At 46.2% G+C, this 21066-nt stretch overlaps 1 protein-coding gene across 3 annotated transcripts in view; it reads left to right on the top strand.

Annotated features, from left to right (window-relative positions):
* The window catches only part of LOC111155817 (runt related transcription factor 1), a 243570-nt gene that overhangs the window by 142317 nt on the left and 80187 nt on the right, over positions 1–21066 (top strand). For 2 of the 3 annotated variants that reach the window (XM_022516233.1, XM_022516231.1), the window contains exons 2-4: positions 7739–7777; positions 13812–14065; positions 20322–20478. In XM_022516233.1, the coding sequence (XP_022371941.1) occupies positions 7739–7777; positions 13812–14065; positions 20322–20478 (450 nt within the window). Of the gene's footprint in view, positions 1–7738; positions 7778–13697; positions 14066–20321; positions 20479–21066 lie in introns of those variants that run through there. The other variant, XM_022516232.1, reaches the window with a different exon arrangement.

Here is a 21066-nt window from a genome sequence, read left to right as displayed (position 1 = left end):
CTTGGGGGCTTGAAACGTGGCCAGACTGAATTGAGAAGTGCTATCATTATAGAATACACATAGGACTTGGAAGGCTTAGCAAGAAAGAAAGGAGGGGAGGAAGGAAGGGAGGGAGGGAGGGAGGAAGAAAGGAAATATCATTGATTTTTATATTGATTCCATGTTGAAATAAAAATGTTTGAGATATACTGAGTGAAAAAAACATAGTATTAAAATTAATTTCACCCATTGCTCTTTACTTTTTTAATGTGGCTCCTAGAAAATTTTAAATTATCTAGATGCCCCACATCATATTTCTATTGGGTAGTGCTGTTCCAGAATGAGAAAGACCACCCACATAGTTTGAATGAAACTTGTCAAGATCCAGTAAAGAAACTTGACTAGTGATAGGATAATGATATGAACCATCTTGCAACCTGGATTTGATGGCTGGTCACAGCTGGGCGCTCCAGAGGCAAATTGCATGGGTTGAAATTGGGCCAATCACTAAATCTCTGTTTCTTCATGGTAAAGTGAAGGCAAGAAGGATGGACCATTTGTTTCCAGAGGGTTAAAGGGAAGTATACGTGTAAAGCTTTTGGTGTCAGGTCTGTTAGAGGATGCACTGATAAACGGAGATTCTATTATCACAGTTGTCTTAGTTGGCTAGGCTGCTCTCACAAAATCCCCTCAATAGGGTGGCATCAACAATGGAAATTTATTTCTCACAGTTCTGGGGCTGGATGTCCAAGGTTAGGGTGCCCCGCATGGCCACACTATGGTGAGAGCCGTCTTCCTGGCCTGCAGATGGCTGACTTCTCACTGTGTGCCACCATGAAGGGGAGAGAGAAGGAGAGAGAAAGCTCTCAGATCTCTTCTTGTAAGAGCACTAATCCCATCATGAGAGCCCGCCTCTGTGACTTCATCTAAACCTAATTACCACCCAAAGTCCACACCTAATACCATCACATTGTGGGTTAGGGTTTCACCATATGAATAGGGGTGGAGGAGGGGGACATAAACATTCAGTCCATAACAATAGTTTGAAAAGCCAGATCAGAAATAGCTCTGATGTCAGTTTGCATTTGGCAATGTTGTTTAAGGAAACTTTTGGGACAGTGCAGGTTCTTGTGTGCTCCTGGGTGCTGGGCACAGTGTTTGCTGGATATTGAGCAGGTGCTCTTGCCTTTTCTGAGAACAGGTTGAGAACTTGGTGGAGAGATGGGATCTCAGGTCCCACCTAAACTTGTTGAATCAGAATCTGCACTTAACCAGATCTCCAGGGGTTTCCAAAACACATTCGGTTTATGCCGATACTATCTAGAGATTCAAGAAGGAGGAAGCAGCCTCATCAGCAAGGTGTTCAAAATCTAGTGGTTATGTGTTGGCATGGGGGTGAGGGTGAATCAGAAGACAGTAAGACAATTATACAGTTGACATTAAGGGAGCCCAATCAAAGATATCTTTGCTCCCCAGTGATCCAGAACCAACTGTGGGACAGACAAAGGAGTCAGGAAGTCAGGGATTAAAATATCAGCTTTATCACCAAGGATTTTGGGAGCCCATGGCTCAGAACATGGCTTCTTGCCACGGAACCACAGAAATAAAGACTTAGTCATTAGCACACAGGCAGTGCTTCCCCAAAACAAAAAGAGGAGGGGAAAAGCATGCTCCGAGTACTAATTTTCTATTGCTGCCACACTACCAAATTACCACAAATTTAGCAGCTTACACCACACCCCCTTATTAGCTCATAGCTCTGTGGGTCAGAAGTCCAGCTGGGCCCCAGGGAGTTCCCAGCTCAGACACAAGGCCACAAATCAAGGTGTTGGCCAGGCTGAGCTCTTATCTGGAGGCTTTGCGGGGGGGAAAATGCACTTCCAGGCTTCTACAGATTATTGGCAGATTATTAGGACTACAAGAGGAGGTCCTGTTTCCATGCCGGTTGTAGCCAGGGGTCACACGCAGTGATTGCTCTCCATTCTTGCACGTGGCCCCCTCCATCATCCAGCCAACAATGCATGCACATCAGATCCTTCTCTACCCCATTTCTGCCCCAGTCTGAGGAAACTCCACCTTTAAAGGTCTCATGTGATCAGGTGAGGCCCCCAGATAATTGTCCTTTTGGTTGACTCCAAGCCAACTATCAGTGACATCGATCCCATCAGAAAAATTCCTTCTGCCATGTAACATAGCCAGGGTATGACACCCCATCCTATTCACAGTCTTACAGATTAAAGTGGGAAATCTTGAGGTTCTATTTTAGGATTCTGCCTACTATGCCTGGCTTCCATTCCCAGAGCTACTAACCAAGAAATTTAGTCTTTTATGGTGGAGGATGAATGGGATCATGGTAAGAGGCCAAGAAGTTTACACCGCAGAATGTCACTCCATATAGAAACTGGGAATGTCACTCCACACAGAAACCAGGAATGTCATTCCACATAGAAACCTGAAATCAGGGGCGCCTGGGTGGCTCAGTGGGTTATAAGCCTCTGCCTTCAGCTCAGGTCATGATCTCAGGGTCCTGGGATCCAGCCCCGCATTGGGCTCTCTGCTCAGTGGCGAGCCTGCTTCCTCCTCTCTCCCTCTCTGCCTGCCTCTCTGCCTACTTGGGATCTCTCTCTGTCAAATAAATAAATAAAATCTTAAAAAAAGGGACGCCTGGGTGGCTCAGTTGGTTGGACGACTGCCTTCGGCTCAGGTCATGATCCCGGAGTCCCGGGATCGAGTCCCGCATCGGGCTCCCAGCTCCATGGGGTGTCTGCTTCTCCCTCTGACCTTCTCCCTCATGCTCTCTCTCACTGCCTCTCTCTCAGATAAATAAATAAAATCTTTAAAAAAAAATTCTTAAAAAAAAAAAAAGAAAAGAAAAGAAACCTGAAATCAACACTTCCCTCTTACCCACCCCACTCCTCAATGTATTCAAATAGCTATAACACAAAGTAAAATACAGTTCAGTGGTCATTCAGAGGTCATGGAGAACATGAGGAAGCATATATTTAGTCCTTGAGAGAAAATTTCATCTGAGGCACAGACATCACCTTCAAGATGGTGATGGAAGGTAGCCCTTAATCCTGTAGGACTGTACAGAAGAGCTGGCTCTGAAGTTGGGGTGCATTCTGTGATGGAGTTTGCAGAGCAGTGGTATGGCAGATCAATCTGGAAGTACTATATGAAATTAATATAGGCTCTCTTGTGGGAGACTTTTGCAGACCTTTGCAGGGAGACCTGGTGAAAGGCCATAAGAACCTGAACCAGAAGGATGGCAATAGGGACAGAAAAGGGGGATAAATTATAGCAAAGTAACCAAAAACAGGACTCAGCAGCAGATTGGATGAGCTCAAAGATAAATCCATGGATCCAACTTGGAAACCAGGAGGAGGAGGATGCCACGAGCAAAGCAAGAAAAGCTAGTTGGGGTGGGACCTGATGAGTATGACCTTCGGTAAAATGCACACAGCAAATGTTAATTTCCTCACGTGTCTTCCATCTTCAACACACACACAAACACACACACACACATCTCATGTTTGGGCTTTCCCTCTCTTGGCCATTCTGCCTTTCTCCTCCCTCCTCCACAAAGCACCTACCTCCCCCTCCCTACATCCATTCGCTGCCCCTCGTTCTCTGCTCCACTGAATGTCTTCTAGCAAAGGTCACCATGCCTCCCCTAGAGACAAATCCAATGTAATTGTTTCAGTCGTCATCTCCATGGCCCCTCCTTGGCCTTGGCCTTTGAGACACGCCTTTCCTCTCAAAATTCCCATGTTCTTTTGTTTTAAGGACTCTATTCTCTCGGCGCCAGAGCCGGGGGCGGTGGGGGGAGGGTGGGGGGAGACTCAGTGGGTTAAACCTCTGCTTTCTGCTCAGGTCATGATCCCAGAGTCCTGGGATCAAGCCCGGCATCAGGCTCTCTGCTCAGCAGAGGGCCTGCTTCCCCCTCCCCCTCTACCTGCTTCTCTGCCTACTTGTGATCTCTCTCTCTTTCTCTGTCAAATAAATAAATAAATAAATAAAGACTCTATTCTCTCCTCTTTCTCCTCCTAGCTCAGTCTCCTTGGTGGTTCCACCTTTTTCTAATCAACTCCTTAGATGTTGATGGTCTTGGACTCTGTCAATGCTCTCTCTCCCCAGACACAGTCTCTGTACAGTGTGAAGCCACTGTAGATCTGTGAGGACCTCTGTCCTCAATTCCCGGCCATTTTCCCCACCAGTACCCACAGCTCCATTCTATTCATCCAAAGCCAGATTCTCGTGTCTACCTCCACACCCCTCCTCTTCTGGTCTTCTCTACTGCTGGTCATGGCACCTGGGCCAGAAGTGGGGAAAACTCTCTTCTCCCACTACCGCCCCCTCTTCCATCTCCATTGTTCCCACCTGAACACAGATGTTCACAATTCCTTGTGTGACAACCACAGTAGCTCCCTCCTCCTCATCTCTATCCCCTCCCACTCACCTATCCACCTCTGACAGATTTACTTCCCTCTAACATGTATCAGTCATGTTGTTCTCCAGATTTCAAGGCTTTCATAGAAGCCATTGCCCTCACACTGAAGTGCAAATTTCTTCAGGTTTGTAAGCTGCCTGTGACCTGTATCATGGTGAGCACACTGATCCCAGGCTCACACTCCGACTAACTATACTAACACTAACATGCGGCTCTATTTCACAAATTCACATCCTTTCCTGCTGACCCTTCCACCAGGAGCACCTTCTCCCCGATCCCCTCCCACCTCCCCAAACCCTTCCTCCAGCCCTGCCAACCACATGATAAAAGCCTACCTAGCCTCCAGGAGTCACATTAAGTATCACCTTTACTATGAAGGGAGGCCTTCCCAAGCCCACCAGGTGGTATGATCTTTTCTTTTTCCTGTATCTCCTCCCACCATCTTCCTGGAGCCCTGACAGTCCATGGACACTCAGTAACACAATCACACTCCATTCTTCTCCTCTGTCCTTTGTTACCAACTAGCCTAGCACTCTGCCTGGCACATAGAAAACTTTAGAGAACTGCTGAGGGAAGGCGATCAGGTGCTTCATATCTGGGAAAGTCCCAAAGATGTCATTTTGAAGGAGTGGAGGCAGGAAAGGACGAGGGAATTATTTAATATTTATTAAGAATTTAAAAGCTAGGGATGCCTGGGGGGCTCAGTGGGTTAAGCCTTTGCCTTTGGCTCAGGTCATGATCCCAGGGTCCTGGGATCGAGCCCCGCATGGGGTTCTCTGCTCAGCTGGGAGCCTGCTTCCCCCTCTCTCTCTGCCTGCCTCTGCCTACTTGTGATCTCTGTCAAATAAATTTTTAAAAAACCTTTAAAAAAAAGAATTTAAAAGCTAAACGGACCTTAACTTGCTCCTCAAACTCTGTGGATGGCCAGAAATAACTTCAGACTGTGACTCCTAGACATTTGAGATTTGCAGTGTAAAGAATTTCAGGGATAGTGTCTAATGGAGATGATGAAACAGGGGAGGATCAAACTGACAGATGAGATTAGAGCTTAATTTGTCAGAGCTCTACCAAGGATACCCATGAAAATACAGAGCTGTGGCCAGAAAGAAACACAGCTCATCACGCACTCAGACCCGTATGTGAACATCCGTGTGTGTGCACATGCACACATGAGCAGAATACAGTGACTCCTAAACCTTCGGAGTACGAGGTTCCTCGTCGGTAAAATGGAGATGGTAATGGTGTTGTGGTAAGGATTCATGGTGTTGTTGCAGGAAGTTATATAAAAGCATTTTGGCCAGTACCTGGCACTTAGTAGCATTCAGTGAGAGGAAGGGAGAAAGAAAGAAAGGCGTGGATCCATGGGAGAGAGCTGGAGGGTAGGGGAGCCAAATTGAAGTCTTGCAGCCATAAACACCCAAGACGTCTCCTCTCTTACAGTTTAGGTTCTAGCATCTTTAAAAACTCTTTGGGCAAATGACCGCCAACCTGCACAGGTGCCACCTCACCTGCAGACCTCCCCTGCCCCTCCCCAGCTTCATGGTGTGGCCTCAGGTGGCCTCAAGCCTACCGACACAGGACAAAGTAGGGCCACTTCCAACAGACAACACACACCCCTTTTAAACTTCGCTCACTTTTGCCCTTGTTTTTAGGTTAAAAAAAAAAGTGGGTTTTTCTCTCAGAACCAGTGAAATATTAGGTGTGTAAACAAAACATTTGCTTTTCTACTTTGCTCCTTCTGTGTCTCAGCCTCTGACATGGAAAGGCTTCTGAGGGTCTCATGAAAGACTTTCCAGGGTGGTTTCTAGAGTCATTCTACTGGGTCTCTTTAATATGAATTTGGCTGCCTGGTTGGTATTACTGTTGTGGATTCCTCCCCATGCTTATTAAAAGTGAACTTACTAACTTCAGGGTACATTTGATATTTCTTACCTTATCATTCATAATTAGTGCAAATGATTTTCCCCTGCTCTATTTTTTTAAATCTGTATGGAGTTATTTTATGTATATGCAAACCACAATCTTGGTGTTTTGTTTTGTTTTGTTTTAAGGATGCTCCTTGGAGACAGTACGTATTTAATTGCTTGAATCTTTCATCATAGGGCAGTCTTGCAGAACCCCTTATTATTCTAGTTGCTCTTTTTGCTTTGGCAAAAAATATAAGACTGAGGAGCTGTAAATCTTGTTCTCCTGCCTATTTAAACAGCGTCTGGAAATCTGAAATAATTACCTTTGTTTGAAAAAAAAAATTTAAGATATATTAATATTGTGGAGTAAAGTTGAAAGCTTTAGGTCTGCAATTTTTGAAATGCTCAAATCCTAAGGCTTTGAAAATGGTATATCTTCCATGTTAATCATTCAGTGCTGAGCACTATCATATAGAAGGCTGACCCAGTAATTTCAAGATCAGAACAATTCATGTAGATATGCAAAGGAAAGAGAAGTAGCTTCAGATGACTTTGCTTAATGGGTTTACCTATAACTGTATATGCAGCAGCATATAGTAAGTAATTAATATATGACCATTATCATATGATGGTTATTTTCAGTAACAACTGACATCATTATTTCAAGAATGTTATTGTTATTTCAAGAATGAGAGGTTTCAGTATAAATAATCTGCCTCCTTAGCATAGGGAAGGAGAGTAAGCAAACAAGGAGGAAATATTTCTAAACTGTCTTATTGGAAGTAAGTTAAGATAATGTTTACCTATCGGGTTTTTTCTTTCAAAAGATGTACTCAAAATTATTTGTTCTCATGGCTTTAAAAAACTTGTTTTTACTTCTTGCAGTTCAGTTCTGCTCTAATACCAATTTTCAAGTATTTTGGCATTAAGTTAGGGTTTGGTTTTAATTTCACCTTGAATTCTGATTCACTTTTACATTCTCCAAATGTATTTCTGATATTCATATCACATTAGCATCAAATACAAGGCTTTAAAAAGGTGATTATATGAAAGATAAGGATTCAGCCTAGCTAGCAGTGGAAAATATTTGTTAAAGTCCCCTATAACCATGTGCAAATGTAACAGTTCATTTGTTATTTGCTGGTTTACTGTTTTAAGCTATTCCTGTGCCAAAGCTGACAATATACTATAAAAATCTCCAGTGCTAAAAAGTGTGAGGGGCAATCGGCCAACAACAAAAAATTAAAATTAAAATTAAAATTAAAAATAAATGCAGAAATTTAGTTTTCATACTTGCGTGTATTACTATTAGAATAAAATTCATCAACTATCAATAAATTTGGTGTTTGCCGTCAGTATATTTATACAATTATTTTTATTTTCCTACTTTCTGTTCTTTCAGAATGTGTACACGGAATGAATCCATCTAGAGATGTTCACGGTATGTTGGATTCCAAATTATATTTTAAATAAAATATGCACATTCTTATGTGCATATAGATGATTTTTATCTGTGTAAATCTATAAATAACTTATGACATAAATTAGCCAAATAATTGAGGCTCTTTTTTTTTTGCTGATTCAAAAATACTTAAAAGCTGTTCTTCATATTTTAAATATCAAACCATATAAAACATTCCAATGAAACTTTAAATGATACCCTCAGTACCGCAGAGTAGTGTACCATAGGTGTATTCTGCTGTTATTAAATGACTCTACATGACTCTCTGAAAAAAAAAAAAAAATAGAGCTTGGCTTCCATCTGTTATAACCTAGTTTATTACTTTTGTTACTGCAGTGGCAATGCAAAACTTTTATGAGGGTAAAATGTTTACTAAGCATCCTAAATTTGAAAGAAAATTAATTTTAAAAATTTCTCAGTTTGCTACTTGGGAGCTGCAGGATTATGGTGAACAGTTCACACATGAAGCACCACATCCCATGAAAACATTCATATGGAGGAAGGATATGGTGACAGAACGAAAGAATCCTGTCCCCAAAGTAATTAGATTCCAAAAGTAAAATAATCTCAAAGCCACGTCAGAGGGTGGGGGGGAGAAGGATGTTTAAATTCTAATGTTGAAAACGGAACCCTGTGTATAGCAGGTTATTTGCACAGACGTTAACACGTTACTCTCTTCACAAAAATATTCTCCATCCTTGTGGCATTATATCAACCGCACCAGTTTGGTCCAGAAACACTAGCCAAATACATTCTCTGGTTTTTATTTCATTGAAATGGTCCACTGAGATAGAAAAAATTTTCTTCTAGAAATATGGCATTTTTAGAAATGTAATCTTAGAAATATGTTACTCACAGAGGAGAATTTTGATTTAAGAGAATGGTTGAGATTCTAATCTTATTTTTAGGCATATTTTATTTTTGAGAGGGTTTTAAAACAGCAAAAGTGTAAAATATTTAGGTATTTTCTGAGACCACTTTGTTTTATATTTACCTTAAGTTGAAGAAGAACGTCAAGGAGCTGTTATTTTTCCCAATGAAATTGATATTTTTCTTCCAACTAACCAAATAGTACTTTAAAATTTCCCTGTGAAAACTTACATTTCATTCCTGTTATGAGAAATATTGGAGTTTCCCCCACGCAGCAAATTTGGAAAAATCCATCTTATAGCATCCGCCCAACACATCGCTTCGTTGTTGCTCTTTTTTTTTTTTTTTTTCTATTATGACAAGAGTAAATTTTACTATTATTCCAGGAGTGAATGTGGTAGTGTTTCCTTTCCTTTCTTGGAGAGGCAGAGGAAGGGAAATTCTATATTGCCGCTAAAATGGACTCTTCTGATGGGAAGGAACTTTTCATTTCGTATGCGATGATGAACTTTGTAAGGTCTGTAAAAAGTCTTTCAGACTAAGGGACTCCAGGTACGCCTTAGCTGAGCCTCACGCTGCCTGCTTTCCATTCATTTTAGTTCCTCGACAAGGAAGATTGCTGCATTTTGTTTGTATCTTGTTTTTAAGTGTGCACCGCACGGCGCACTTAGAGCCAGCGCAGGTCCCAGGAACCTTAAATGCGCGGCGGCCGGATTTAGAATAAATCAGTAAAAGATTTTCCTCTCTTATCATCCTTGTCGATGTTCAAACTCGACATTTATTGGTTGATACTCGGCTGAGCAGCGCCCACGGTGCTGCGCTTGAAGGGCTAAACTTGATTTCATCTATCCCTGTACCTCTTTTAGGGGAAGGAACTTGACCCCGCCAGGGAGATCGCCGCAGAGAGTCCGACCCGCAGCCCCTCGCAGGGTTTAGGGTTTCAAACCGCCCAAGCCCCACAGGACCCTTCTTCTCTGACCTTTCCGCAGGGCGAATTACCCCAGTCCGCTATATCCCCCAAATCAGAGCCCGTTTTCGCCTCTGTCGAATTTTTGTGCACCCTCTAGGTCCGCGGAGGTCCCTGGGGATGTACTGTGGAGGCGGACCCCAGGAGCGCTCGGTGCGCTCTTACAGCGATGTATCTGAGCCGCCGTAAAGGGGTTTAAGTCGCCCCAACTCGTCCCTAGGACCGGCAGCGTCCGAGCCCTGCCGGGGGCCGACAGACACGGAGGCTTGGCCACTGCGCAATAGTTGGAATCGCTGCGCCAAGGTGGAGAAGGGACTTTTGTGGGTCTTTACTCCTGAAATGCGGCTTCTTCAAAATCATTTTTAAGGAAAAAATAAAAAGCAGTTTTCGGAGACCCCAGACCCATGAAAACAAAATGCAGCAAGTTGCTGGTTGTTCTCGGGAGTGTCCCGGGTGTCCGGCAGAGGAGCGAGGGGACGGCCCACCTGGGGAGAAGCTCGGAAGGGCAGGAGGGAGCCGAGGCCTCGGGCTGGGGGACGGTGCCGCGGACGCCAGGAGCACCCATGGTGGCGAGCTGGCCGACCGCGCAGTGCGTGCATAGGGGTTTCGGAAAAAGACTCTGATGCGGGCGGGTCAGGACAGCGCAGACCCCCGCGGAAGGCTTCCTGCGCCACCAGCTCCGCCGCCCGGGATAGTAGGGGCGGGAAGCGGCCGATTCCAGTCGTTTCTCCTCAAACTGGTGTTGCTACAAGAGCGACCCAAAGGCCAGGGGGAGGGCGGCAGAGTCCCGCGCCATCGGGGGCGTTTCCGGGCGCCCGGGACGGCAGCGAGGACGGCTGCTGCCCCCTGGCGTCCGCCCCGAGCCCGCGGCCCGCGGCCCGCAGGGCCTCCTACGCGACCGCCGCCAGCCTCCCGGCGGCTCCGCGCAGCCCTTGCGGCCTCTCTAGTCCTGGGGCAAGGGAAGCAGCCTGGGCGCCCGGGAAGGGCCTCCCCGGCAGGCCCGCCCTGACGGACGCATCCGTTAGGCCCCAGCCGCCCAGCCCAAGAAGAATTCGGCGCGACGGCGGCCCCAGCACCCTAGCCGCGCGTTCGCAGTGGGGAAGGAGGCGGCGGGCGGGAGGGGCCCCGTGGGGGGGCGCGGGACGGGATCCCCCATACTCTCGGGAGTTGAAGAGGATGTCTCCGTGTTGAGGGTGGGGTGAGAGCCCTCCCCCGGGTCATGAGGACCCCACGGCGGGGGTTGGGGGCGGAGTGGGTCCCCGGGGAGCTAGGGAGCCCCTCGGCAGGCGGGGGTGGGGAGTTAGGGGGGAACGGGCCTTGCGCGCCGGGGTGGGGCCCTTCTAAGCTCCTCGAAAATGCCCCCGGCGCCGCAGGGACCGACGCTGGGGAAGTTCCCGCCCGCGCGCAAAGCCAGGGTGGGTTCAGCACCCCGGGCCGCTCGGGCGCGCGGGGGCGGGGAGAGGAGCCAGAGCAGTTTCCGGGGAGCCGGAGGTGGGTGCAGGGCTCGGCGACCTGGGCCCAGCGGTGGGCTTTCAGTGCCGCCTGCGGGGGAGCCGACGCTCCCAGAACAGGGAAACAGCCCAGCGGATGCTTTCAACTTTCCCGGAGCTTGTTCTTTGGGGTCTTTTCTGATCCCGACACTCCTTTGCTCGCCGCGAAGCACACTCAGACTCAGTGGGGAGCGCTGCATAATTAAGCCGCAGCCCAGACGCGGTGAAAAACACCAATTAAAGAAAACAAACCAAGAGAGAAAACTAAAAACACAAAACCATGTTGTGGAGACCGAGAACCGTCTGGCCTCACTAAATGAATCAGCGCCACTTCTCTACTGCTGCCCACCCGGCTCTGGTGCGGCGCGGAGCCGCTCTGCGGCCCGGCCCTCGGCCCTCCAGCCCCCTCGCGGCCGAATCCCACCCACGCAGAGGAAGCAGAGGCTCGGCCGTGGGTGGCCGCGCAGGGCCTGGGGCCGCCCCGGGGCTCCGGCACCGGTCCCGGGAGCCTCGCGGCGGCCGCTGCATCTCCAGGGAGCAAGGGGCGCCTCCGTCCAGCTGGTCTCCGGCCCCAGGGCCGTTCCGGGCACGGCGCGCGGCCCAAGCCCTCCGTGGGCCAGCCGGCCTCCTCTCTTTCCACATCCTCGGTCTCCAGACCGCGGCCGCCTGTGGCGCCGCTGCGCACTGCAGCCCCGGGCGGGCGGCCGCGCGACTGTGCATGTGTGCAAAGACGCAGGGCCGCGGTTCGCACCAGGGCGGGGCCTCGGGCGAATGTGTGAGTGTGTGCGTGTGCGTGCGTGGATGCGGGTGCGCGGGGAGAGCGGGGAGGCCGCGGTAGCCTCGCACTCTCCGCGGGGGCTGCGTACAGTAGCGCGCGGCGGCGGCGGCGGCGGCGGCGGCGGCGGCGGCGGCGGCGGCGGGGGCGCGCGGGCCAATTCCAGGAGCCCGCGGCCGTGAGCCGCGCCCTGGTTGATACCGGAAAGGCCTGTGATTGGCCGGCGGCCGCCCCTATGCAAACGAGCTGAGGGAATGGAATTCCTCGGGCCGGGCTTACAGTAAAAGCACGTTCATTTCCAGGCACTCTCATTCATAGAGCCAGCGGGCGCAGGCGGGACGGGCGCCCCGCGGCCGGACCCAGCCAGGGCACCACGCTGCCCGGCCTTGCGCCGGCAGGCACCTCTTCCTGGGGCTCCTGGGGACGCCAGAAGACAGTCAACCCTTGCTGCTGCTTCATGACCTGCGTTGGAGCTACGATTTTTTTTTTTTTTTTTCTTTCTCTTTCTTGAATGAATTGGTTTCTTGGCTGGCTGTTCAACTTCTTTCCTGCCCGTGAACTTTTCCCCGGTTGTTTCCTTTGACAACTGCAGGAGAAAGTGTGCTGTGCTTCGGGGCAAGCCGTGAAGTTGCGTGTGCGTGGCAGTGTGCGTGGGAGTGTGACTGCGTGTATAATTCGAGCCACCCCGTCTGTTTCGATCAGCGCTGCGGAGCCTCTCAAGGCCCGCTCCACCTGCTGCGGTTCCGCGGTGATCGTAGGTATAGGTGCGTCCCGGCATTTAACCGGCTGGCGCTGGGGCGACGTTGGAGGAAGATCATCTCGCTACTGCCCAAGTCGGGCTGACTCACCGAGTCGATGTAGACAGTGGCTGGCTTCGGAAGAGTGCGTGTCTGCGTGCGTGTGACTCGGCTGCTGCTCAACTCCCACCAACCACAGGATCAGCCACAAACTTAACCAACATCCCCAAACCCGAGTTCTCAGATGTGGAGAGCTGTACTCTGAGTGTCATCGACTTGGACTTTTTTTTTTCTTTAAGATTAGCTTTTCTTTGAAAAACTGAATTTTCTGAACTGAGCGTTTTGCCAGAATTTATTAAGAGAACATGACAAGTATTTGTAGCCCAGCCCTTCTTCAACTACTGAAGATTATTTTCAAGGCTACTTAAAAAAAGAATCAGCAGCGAACATTAATGGATTTCTGTTGTGTTTAAATTCTCTACAGATTGAATTGTAAATATTTTATGAAGTAGAGCATATGTATATATTTATATATACGTGCACATACATTAGTAGCATGACCTTTGGAAGTAGCAGCTCTTGCTTTTGAGGACCGAAGCCAGTTTTGCATGATGAAAGTGGCTCTGTGTACGGACGACACTCGTATATTTTGTATTGTACTGGGACTTTAGACAAAACTCACCTGGAAAAAAAAAAAAACTGACAGGCGATTTACTACTGGAACTTCCAAATTATGTATTTGCTGGTCCTTTTGCTCTCCGTATAAATATTTTAGTAAGTGTATGGGAGTTTTGCCTCCGGGAACATTTTTCTTTTTAACAGCCAGAGACTGAAGTTAAACTCTCAAAAGCAAGACTCAGAAGACAGTTTCCCTCGGCATTTGACTTTGGATTCTAGTCGCCCAGTTTTTAAAGCTTTAAGCTGTCAGTTGTAGGAGCCCTGCCGGGTGTAAGGCTGACCGGCATCACAGAACTCCCCCCGCTCCTGGACTGTTAGTAACTTGGTCTCCCGCCTCCCCCCAGTCCCCTTCCCCCCGCAGCAATAAAGGCCCCTGAACTTGTATGTTGGTCTCCCTGGAGCTGCTTGCCGAAGATCCGCGCCCCTGTCGCCGCGTGGTAGGAGCTGTTTGCAGGGTCCTAACTCAATCGGCTTGTTGTGATGCGTATCCCCGTAGATGCCAGCACGAGCCGCCGCTTCACGCCGCCTTCCACCGCGCTGAGCCCGGGCAAGATGAGCGAGGCGCTGCCGCTGGGCGCCCCGGACGCCGGCGCCGCCCTGGCCGGCAAGCTGAGGAGTGGCGACCGCAGCATGGTGGAGGTGCTGGCCGACCACCCCGGCGAGCTGGTGCGCACGGACAGCCCCAACTTCCTCTGCTCCGTGCTGCCCACGCACTGGCGCTGCAACAAGACCCTGCCCATCGCTTTTAAGGTACTCGGCCCGGAGCGGGTGGCGGGAGGACAGGACAGGCGAAGGCCGGCGGAGGCCGGGGGCGATCCGGGAGGGCAGCGGCCAGGCGGGCGGGGCCGGGTTCTAGAAAGGGGCCGGCGCTGCCCCCCGCGGCCCCTGGTCCATCCTCCCGCTCTCGGGACACCGGGGATGCTGGGTTGCAGTGGCGATCCTCGGTGTGTGTGTGTGTGTGTGTGTGTGTGTGTACGGGGATGGATGGGGTGGAACCCGCAGGGGCTGCCTCCAGGGAGGACTGAAAACAATCTGGATGCCCCCAGAGGGGTCCACTGAGGGCCGCCCGGGAGCTCCCTGACAGAGGTCCTTAGCTTTGCTGTAAAGTAGAAAAAGTTTTAACCCAGCTCTGGCAAGCCTGTCTGCGCCCTTGCTTCTCCCCCGACCCTTGGCTTGACACCCAAGCCTTTCTGCCTCCCTCCGATGGAGGCATCAGGAAATAAAGCTACTTTTATACTTTCGGGTCAGTGAAAATAAAATGACAAGGAAAACTGTCAAGGCTTCCTACCCCCACCCCGTCTTTAACAGTCCCATCGAAATTAGCATGTCCAAAGTCCACGGAGGGCGTAGTTAGCTTTGCAAAAGTTTTCTGAAGAAGTTTTTTTTTGCAGCTTCTAGTCTGCTCCTGCCAGAAGCCGCAAGTAGCGAATCCTGTTTCTTTTCCTGGAACCCTCCCGAACCTTATCTCTGGCTCACCTAGATTAAGCCTGGGGCCTGGAAAGGTGGCAAGGCTGTCTTCAGTGAGCCGGGGTCTAACCCGCCAGGGGCATTTCTGTCTGAGGAGGCGGGTGGCCGGGATCTCGAAACTTAAGATGAACCGCTCAAGGGGTCTTGGTTCACTTGAGCCCCTAATCTTGCCCTAGCGTCAAGCTGCCTTTAAAACCCTCGGCCTTCAAGGAGGATGTAGAAACCGAACTGGGCGTTTTAAAACCACCAACACTGAAAAAGTAAAATTGAATTTAAAAACAACAACCACCACCGCCTCCCCACATCCTACACACACACCCCGCCAAAAAGTAGAAATTTAATTTTGGGGGTGGGGATTCTATTTTTCTGTCTTGAGGGGGTTTCAGAAGGGGCAACTTGTTAGTACAATCTGTAGTCATTCCCTGTTCTTTGAAAGGGCTGAGAAAGGCGGGTGGTGGGGGGAGCTGTAAAGATCAGCTACTCTTTCGTTTGAAGGTAATTGTGCCCTTTAAGGGGAGATTAATTTAACATAAGCTTTTTCTTTTCTTTTTTTTTTTTAAATGGTTCCAGGCCTTCACTGGATCTTGATCTAGTTACAAGGGGCAGTGTTGGCTTTTTTATAAAGTACTGAGGGAGTTCTTTAATTTTAAGCTTTATGCACCTTCCGAACTTACATTATAATTCCTAGAACAAAAGAAAATATGTCATTGCCTATGTCTCTAGAAGTGCCTCAGTGTTCTGGAAGCAGAAGGTTTTGAGGGGAAGGGAATGGGGAGTGGGTTGAGCAGCCCAACTGGGCTATTTCCCTGTTGTCCTTCATCTCTGTAGATTTAGGTGGTGAGCTCATTTCAATTTTAAATAATTCTAATCTCTTTACCTAAACAGGCTCTCTAGCTAGAGGACAGGACTGAGTCCACTCAGTGACAGGGGACTAGACAGGGCTTGGCCCTGGGGCCTCTTTGAGATAAGAGCAGAGGGAGGAGACAAGCTGATAATCGCCCATCGGGTCATTTAAACGGGGGCCCCTGACACATCAATGGAGTGGGTTCTAAGATCTGTGGCTTCCTTTGGGGGTAAATCAGGATCTCTTCTGGATGTCCCCTCCTCTGCCAGGAACCAACGCCCAAACATATCAAAACACTAAGTGATTAATAATCTTCAGGAGGTGAAGTGATGGAGTTTCTCAAGCCGCCCCAAGACAAGCATTATATATTTTTTCTAAAACACTGTAAAAAATCATATAACTTGCTTTTATGAGGCATCAGGGGATTCTTTCCGTAGAAATCTTAGTAACCAAAGAGATTTCTTTTTTCAAAATGACAATTGACTTTAAAATAAAATAAATCAGATTTGTTTTACTGAGTAATAGTTTATCGTCTCCTAAATGACCAAGGCATAGCTCTCTTGAAAAAATTTCAAGTGGATCTTGAGAATATATGGAAGAAAGGGAAGGACAGCAGAGAAATGAGGCCACTTGAGTAATATCTGTCAGCGCTCCGTCCCCATCAAGAGAGGCCTCTTCCTGAAGGAAGCCTGCTCCCTGCACAACTGAAGGGGCAGACAGCATTTTCAGTGAGGGAACGAACCCAAAGGTTAGGCAGAAAAGCAAGATAGCCTTCACGACGTGACTGTGTCCAGGTTGATTGCTTCCGTATCCTTGGCCCCAGTCCTCACTTAGCCATCTACCCGCCTCCTGGACAGTTTCTGTACAAATTACGACTTCAAAATGTGGATTTCAAATAAGCCCCAGACAATCTTTTTAAGAAGTTCATCGGTAAAGAATGACTATATTCCCTGTAATAAGGAGGAGATAATGTGAAACAGTGGTAAAGTCTGATGATATTGATGAACAGAGCATTTAAGTGATTCTCTCCCAGTCTCTGAAATCCTATGTGTAAATCCCCTGTTTGAATCTTAGAAACTAAAGGGAGACTTTGAATTATGAATTTTTCCTTCAAATAGATTAAAATCTTCCTGTTTGCTTATCCTGGACCCCAAAACATACCCCACCCTCATTTTTCCCATGGAACACCTTTATTTTTTATTTTTAATTTTTTTTAGTACAAAAGAGAGCTATTTTACTACTGGGAAAATCTTCAGTTTGCTACGAGTTACCTGCTATTTCCAGAAGCAGCCTAAAGAGCTATGTAGATGACTTAGGATATATATGTATTTTTAAATACTGCAATTTTACAGTTTGTTTAGGCCCCGGTACACCAGGGTCCAAAGGCATAAACATGCCGTCAGCAAGTTCAGAGGTTTTGGATGCTAATAGTCATATTCTTTCCGTAAGAAAGCAGTAAGTAGTGTTTCTGTCGGCAAGATTGCAGTCCCTAGGTATGCATTAAATGTCATCTTGGCTGAATTCTGGGTTCCACTCCACAGCGTTCTTTGAAACTCTGGAAAATTAAGGGATCTGAAATAAATGAATTGTAACTGTAATTTCAACCTAATTAGAGTTGTTCGAAATGCCAGTTTGGACTGTGAACAGCCTAGCCAACCCCAGTGTGGGGAGACTCATGAAGTGCATAGAAGGGCTAATGTTTTGCCCAACTTCCTGATACTTTAAAAACAGAGAAGTAAAACGAAATATGAGATATCCTTTGGCCAGCAAGTCCCTTCTTGTCTGTTTGGTCTGTGTTAAAATGTAAATGTTTGTGTTTCCTTACCTATTGTTTATAGCTTTTCATTCCAGTTCCTTCTTTTTTTTTCTGTTTGAAGTGAGTTTTTTTTTTTATGCTCTTCTTATTGTCTATCAGTGGGACAATCTGTACCAAATTAGCAGACGTGTTAGTTTTAATTTTTTTAATTTTTTAATCTAGTCTAAGTGTGCTTGTTAACAATTAGACGATATAGGTTATTAGTGTAATTTAATATTCTCCCCATCCTCCTGCCAAAAAAGAGAAAGAAGATCTCTCAGATCAATAAAATACAAAACAAAAGAAAATTATCTTCAAGCACCCACATATCTTTGATCTTTGCTGCATTTTTTTTAGAAAGGTAGGGGTAGAAAGGGTTAAACTGCTAATTTTGTTAGTCTTAAATTCCAACATCAACAACCTTTTCATATTTAGCCACCATGATCATTTTACTCTATATTTGTTTCTACTTGGTGAAGGTCTCCTGAGTTTGCCAAAAACTGACAAGGATAGTTTTGGAAAGATGAGAGAGGAGCAGAACAGGCCTGGAGTACCGTGAGAGGAGCCAGTGGGAGGACGGTGATTTAGCATACATTTTGGAAGATAGACAACAAGATTTACTTATTTTAACCTCTTCCCAGATTCTTCCCCAACAAGAAGTTATTCAGTTTAAAAACCTCGTTTGTTAAGTATAACTAAATGTCGGATTAAAATAGAGAAGCCAGGTCATCACAGGGAGATGGGGATGAGGAAGTAAAAATATGTGTTCAAGGAGGGCATTTCAACACTGTGAGCTAATTTTACAGAAGGAAGTGAAAACAGTGAGAGAGAAAAAAGTGGAAAAAATATTCAGAGACTGAAAAAAGCAGAATAGAGCCAGCACATTTTGTGGGAATAGGAGAAAAAAGGTAAAATATGTAAATAACTGATCAAGGAGATATATTTCAATGATGTTTTCGAAACAAAAGGGAATCGTCGTATTACTGCTCTTAATTAAAAGGCAACAAACACACTTATAATGGGAACTAAATATCTAATTAGAGAGTGCTTGGGGAATAAATAGCTGTGTTTTTAAATCTCCTTCATGGAAAACATGCCCAGCATTGGGATGGAAAGGATTAGGAAGAAAGATAAAAGCCCAGACTGTGCTCCACAGAGCAAGTGGGATAAGACAGGTGAACATATCTATCTATTGCTGGGTGGGCTCGTTCTCCTGGTCCCCTGGCCCCTTGTGATGAGATGCCTTGCCCTCCCTGTCATACTCTTCAGAAACTGAAAGCTGATGCATCACAAGAAATAAAAGCAAAAGATGGTCACCTGCATGACACGGGGAAGGGGTAATGGCCAAGCAGGCAACGAAGATGGGCATTTCGAGAAACAATGGCTCTGCTATCGTACAAGGGAGCCTATGGCAGCCTTATTTACAGGCAGAAAAAGGGAATTGAAAATATAGGTGTTAACCCAAGTATGTCATGATGCTTAGGTAAAAAGGAATAATAATCCCTGGCGAATTCATTGCTCTTACAACTCAGATACAGAATGAAGAAAGTGATTATATAACTGAATGATTAACACAGAATTCACTACTGAGAAATTACCATGAGGAGTATCAGAAATGATAGGAATAGAAAAAGTTGGGGCATTTTGATTTGAAATCCTATGACCACTTTAAAAAAATAGAAACAAAGGAAATATAGCTAATAATAATTATCTAGCCCCTAAAAAATCTTTTCCAGAAGAGTCAAATGATGGCCAAGAACTAGAACCAACTGCACAAACCATCTTTGTCATGCTCTTCAGAGCATTTTACCTTGAAATTACTGCTTTTTTATGACCTGAATGTCAAAAATATTTATCCAACAGTTTTCTTCAGTAGCCCTATTAGGAAATCCATTCCTATTCAGTTACATTAAAGGAATTCTTGAAGATCCATCTGGGCTTGGGGAAAACCTCAGTCATCTATCAGGACATAGTTGACACATCTAGGGGACCCACAGATATAAAAATGCCACGTAGTTCCACTCCTGAATTCAGAGCAGTACGCGAAAGTGAGACCCCTCTTCTCTGAGGTCTGTTGACTTTGCAATTAGTAATGAGCAAAGAGTAGATTTCTGATTTTTTGCCTTGCATGCCAGAATTCCCAGCTACTGATAATCAAAATAAGAGAAGCAAGTAGGGGGTGGGGGTCTCAAAGAGGAACTACAAAGGAAGAGTCATTCAAGAATCATCAGCAAGTCAATTGTAAAGATTTAATTTAATTTTAGCAGAAATAAGTTTAAACACCTAAAAGCAAAGTGAGCCCTGTAAGGCCTGTCAGTGGACATCTGGATAAGCGAGCAATGGGTCAGGTTATAAACTTACAAACAGAAGACATTGCATTTCTCAGATATTAAGATGATTGCATTCATGAAAAGGCATAGTTTTCAAAGTCCTTGCTGTCTTGTCCCAGCTGCACCGAGTGACCTTAGGTGGCTTTATTAGGTGAATGTTCTAGGACTCCAAAATTTATATTTAGTTCTGCATAATGGTGTTCAAAGAAGTTCTTCCCATTAATAACTTTCTTGTTGTCTTGCTTATCCCTTGCAAACTTAAAAGGATCACTAGGGCACCTGGGTGACACAGTCAGTTGAGCGTCCAACTCTTGATTTCAGTTCACGTCATGATCTCAGGGTCATAAGATCAAGCCCCATTATGGGCTTGGCTCTCAGATCAGAATCTGCTTGAGAATCACTCCCGCTCTCCCCTCCCCCCTGCTCTCTTGTGCGTGCACTCTCTCTCTAAAATAAATAAATACTTTTTTTAAAGGATCACTTAATTTTAATTTTAGAACAATTAACATCAATGGCATAAAAGTGTACAACATTTCTGATGTCTGCATCTGTCCCTTGGTTGGTGTTTAGGTGGTGGCTCTGGGGGATGTCCCAGATGGCACTCTAGTCACTGTGATGGCGGGCAATGATGAAAACTACTCAGCTGAACTGAGAAATGCCACCGCAGCCATGAAAAACCAAGTTGCAAGATTCAATGACCTCAGGTTTGTCGGTCGGAGTGGAAGAGGTATGTATCTGTCGAAACTAAAATGAGAGTGCAGGGTCTTACATGGCAACAAATCCAAATTTCAAAACTTCTAGAAGTGTCTGTGATGTTCTAGAAATGCCTGTGATGTTCTAGAAGTTTCTGTGATGGGATCCCTGGAAGCACAGTCTTTCTTGTTGATATTGCTGCTTCAAGCTTTAAAAAATTACTGATTTAAAATGTGGTATCTTTTTAAGAATCTACCTTTACATGGATGCTTTCTATTAATGAATTAGTTTAAGCATGATTTGGAACATGCAAAGCATGAATTGTGAATTTCAAGGAAATTCCTCCCATCTTTACAAAAATGTAAAAATATAAAACTCAACATCACGGAAACTAAGGTTATACAACTAGTAACCTCTACTTGATAATTATAAAAAATGTATATCATGGAAGCCTTTAACTTAGAATCCATGTGCTATCTATGACAAGGAACAGAGTTTCAAATGATCACTTGTGATCATTTTAAGAGAAGTACAGTAGATGGTTATTGAAATGTGGTTTCAAGTAAATTTACCATTTTACGATAAATATGAAGACACATTACCATTCTGGTTTGGCAAATGT

The sequence above is a fragment of the Enhydra lutris genome, unplaced genomic scaffold (assembly GCF_002288905.1).
Source record: "Enhydra lutris kenyoni isolate GAN:26980312 unplaced genomic scaffold, ASM228890v2 scaffoldscaffold43, whole genome shotgun sequence".
In the NCBI taxonomy this organism is placed as follows: domain Eukaryota; kingdom Metazoa; phylum Chordata; class Mammalia; order Carnivora; family Mustelidae; genus Enhydra; species Enhydra lutris.
Note: the sequence above shows the minus strand (reverse complement) of the source record. Positions and strands in the feature narration are given on the sequence as shown.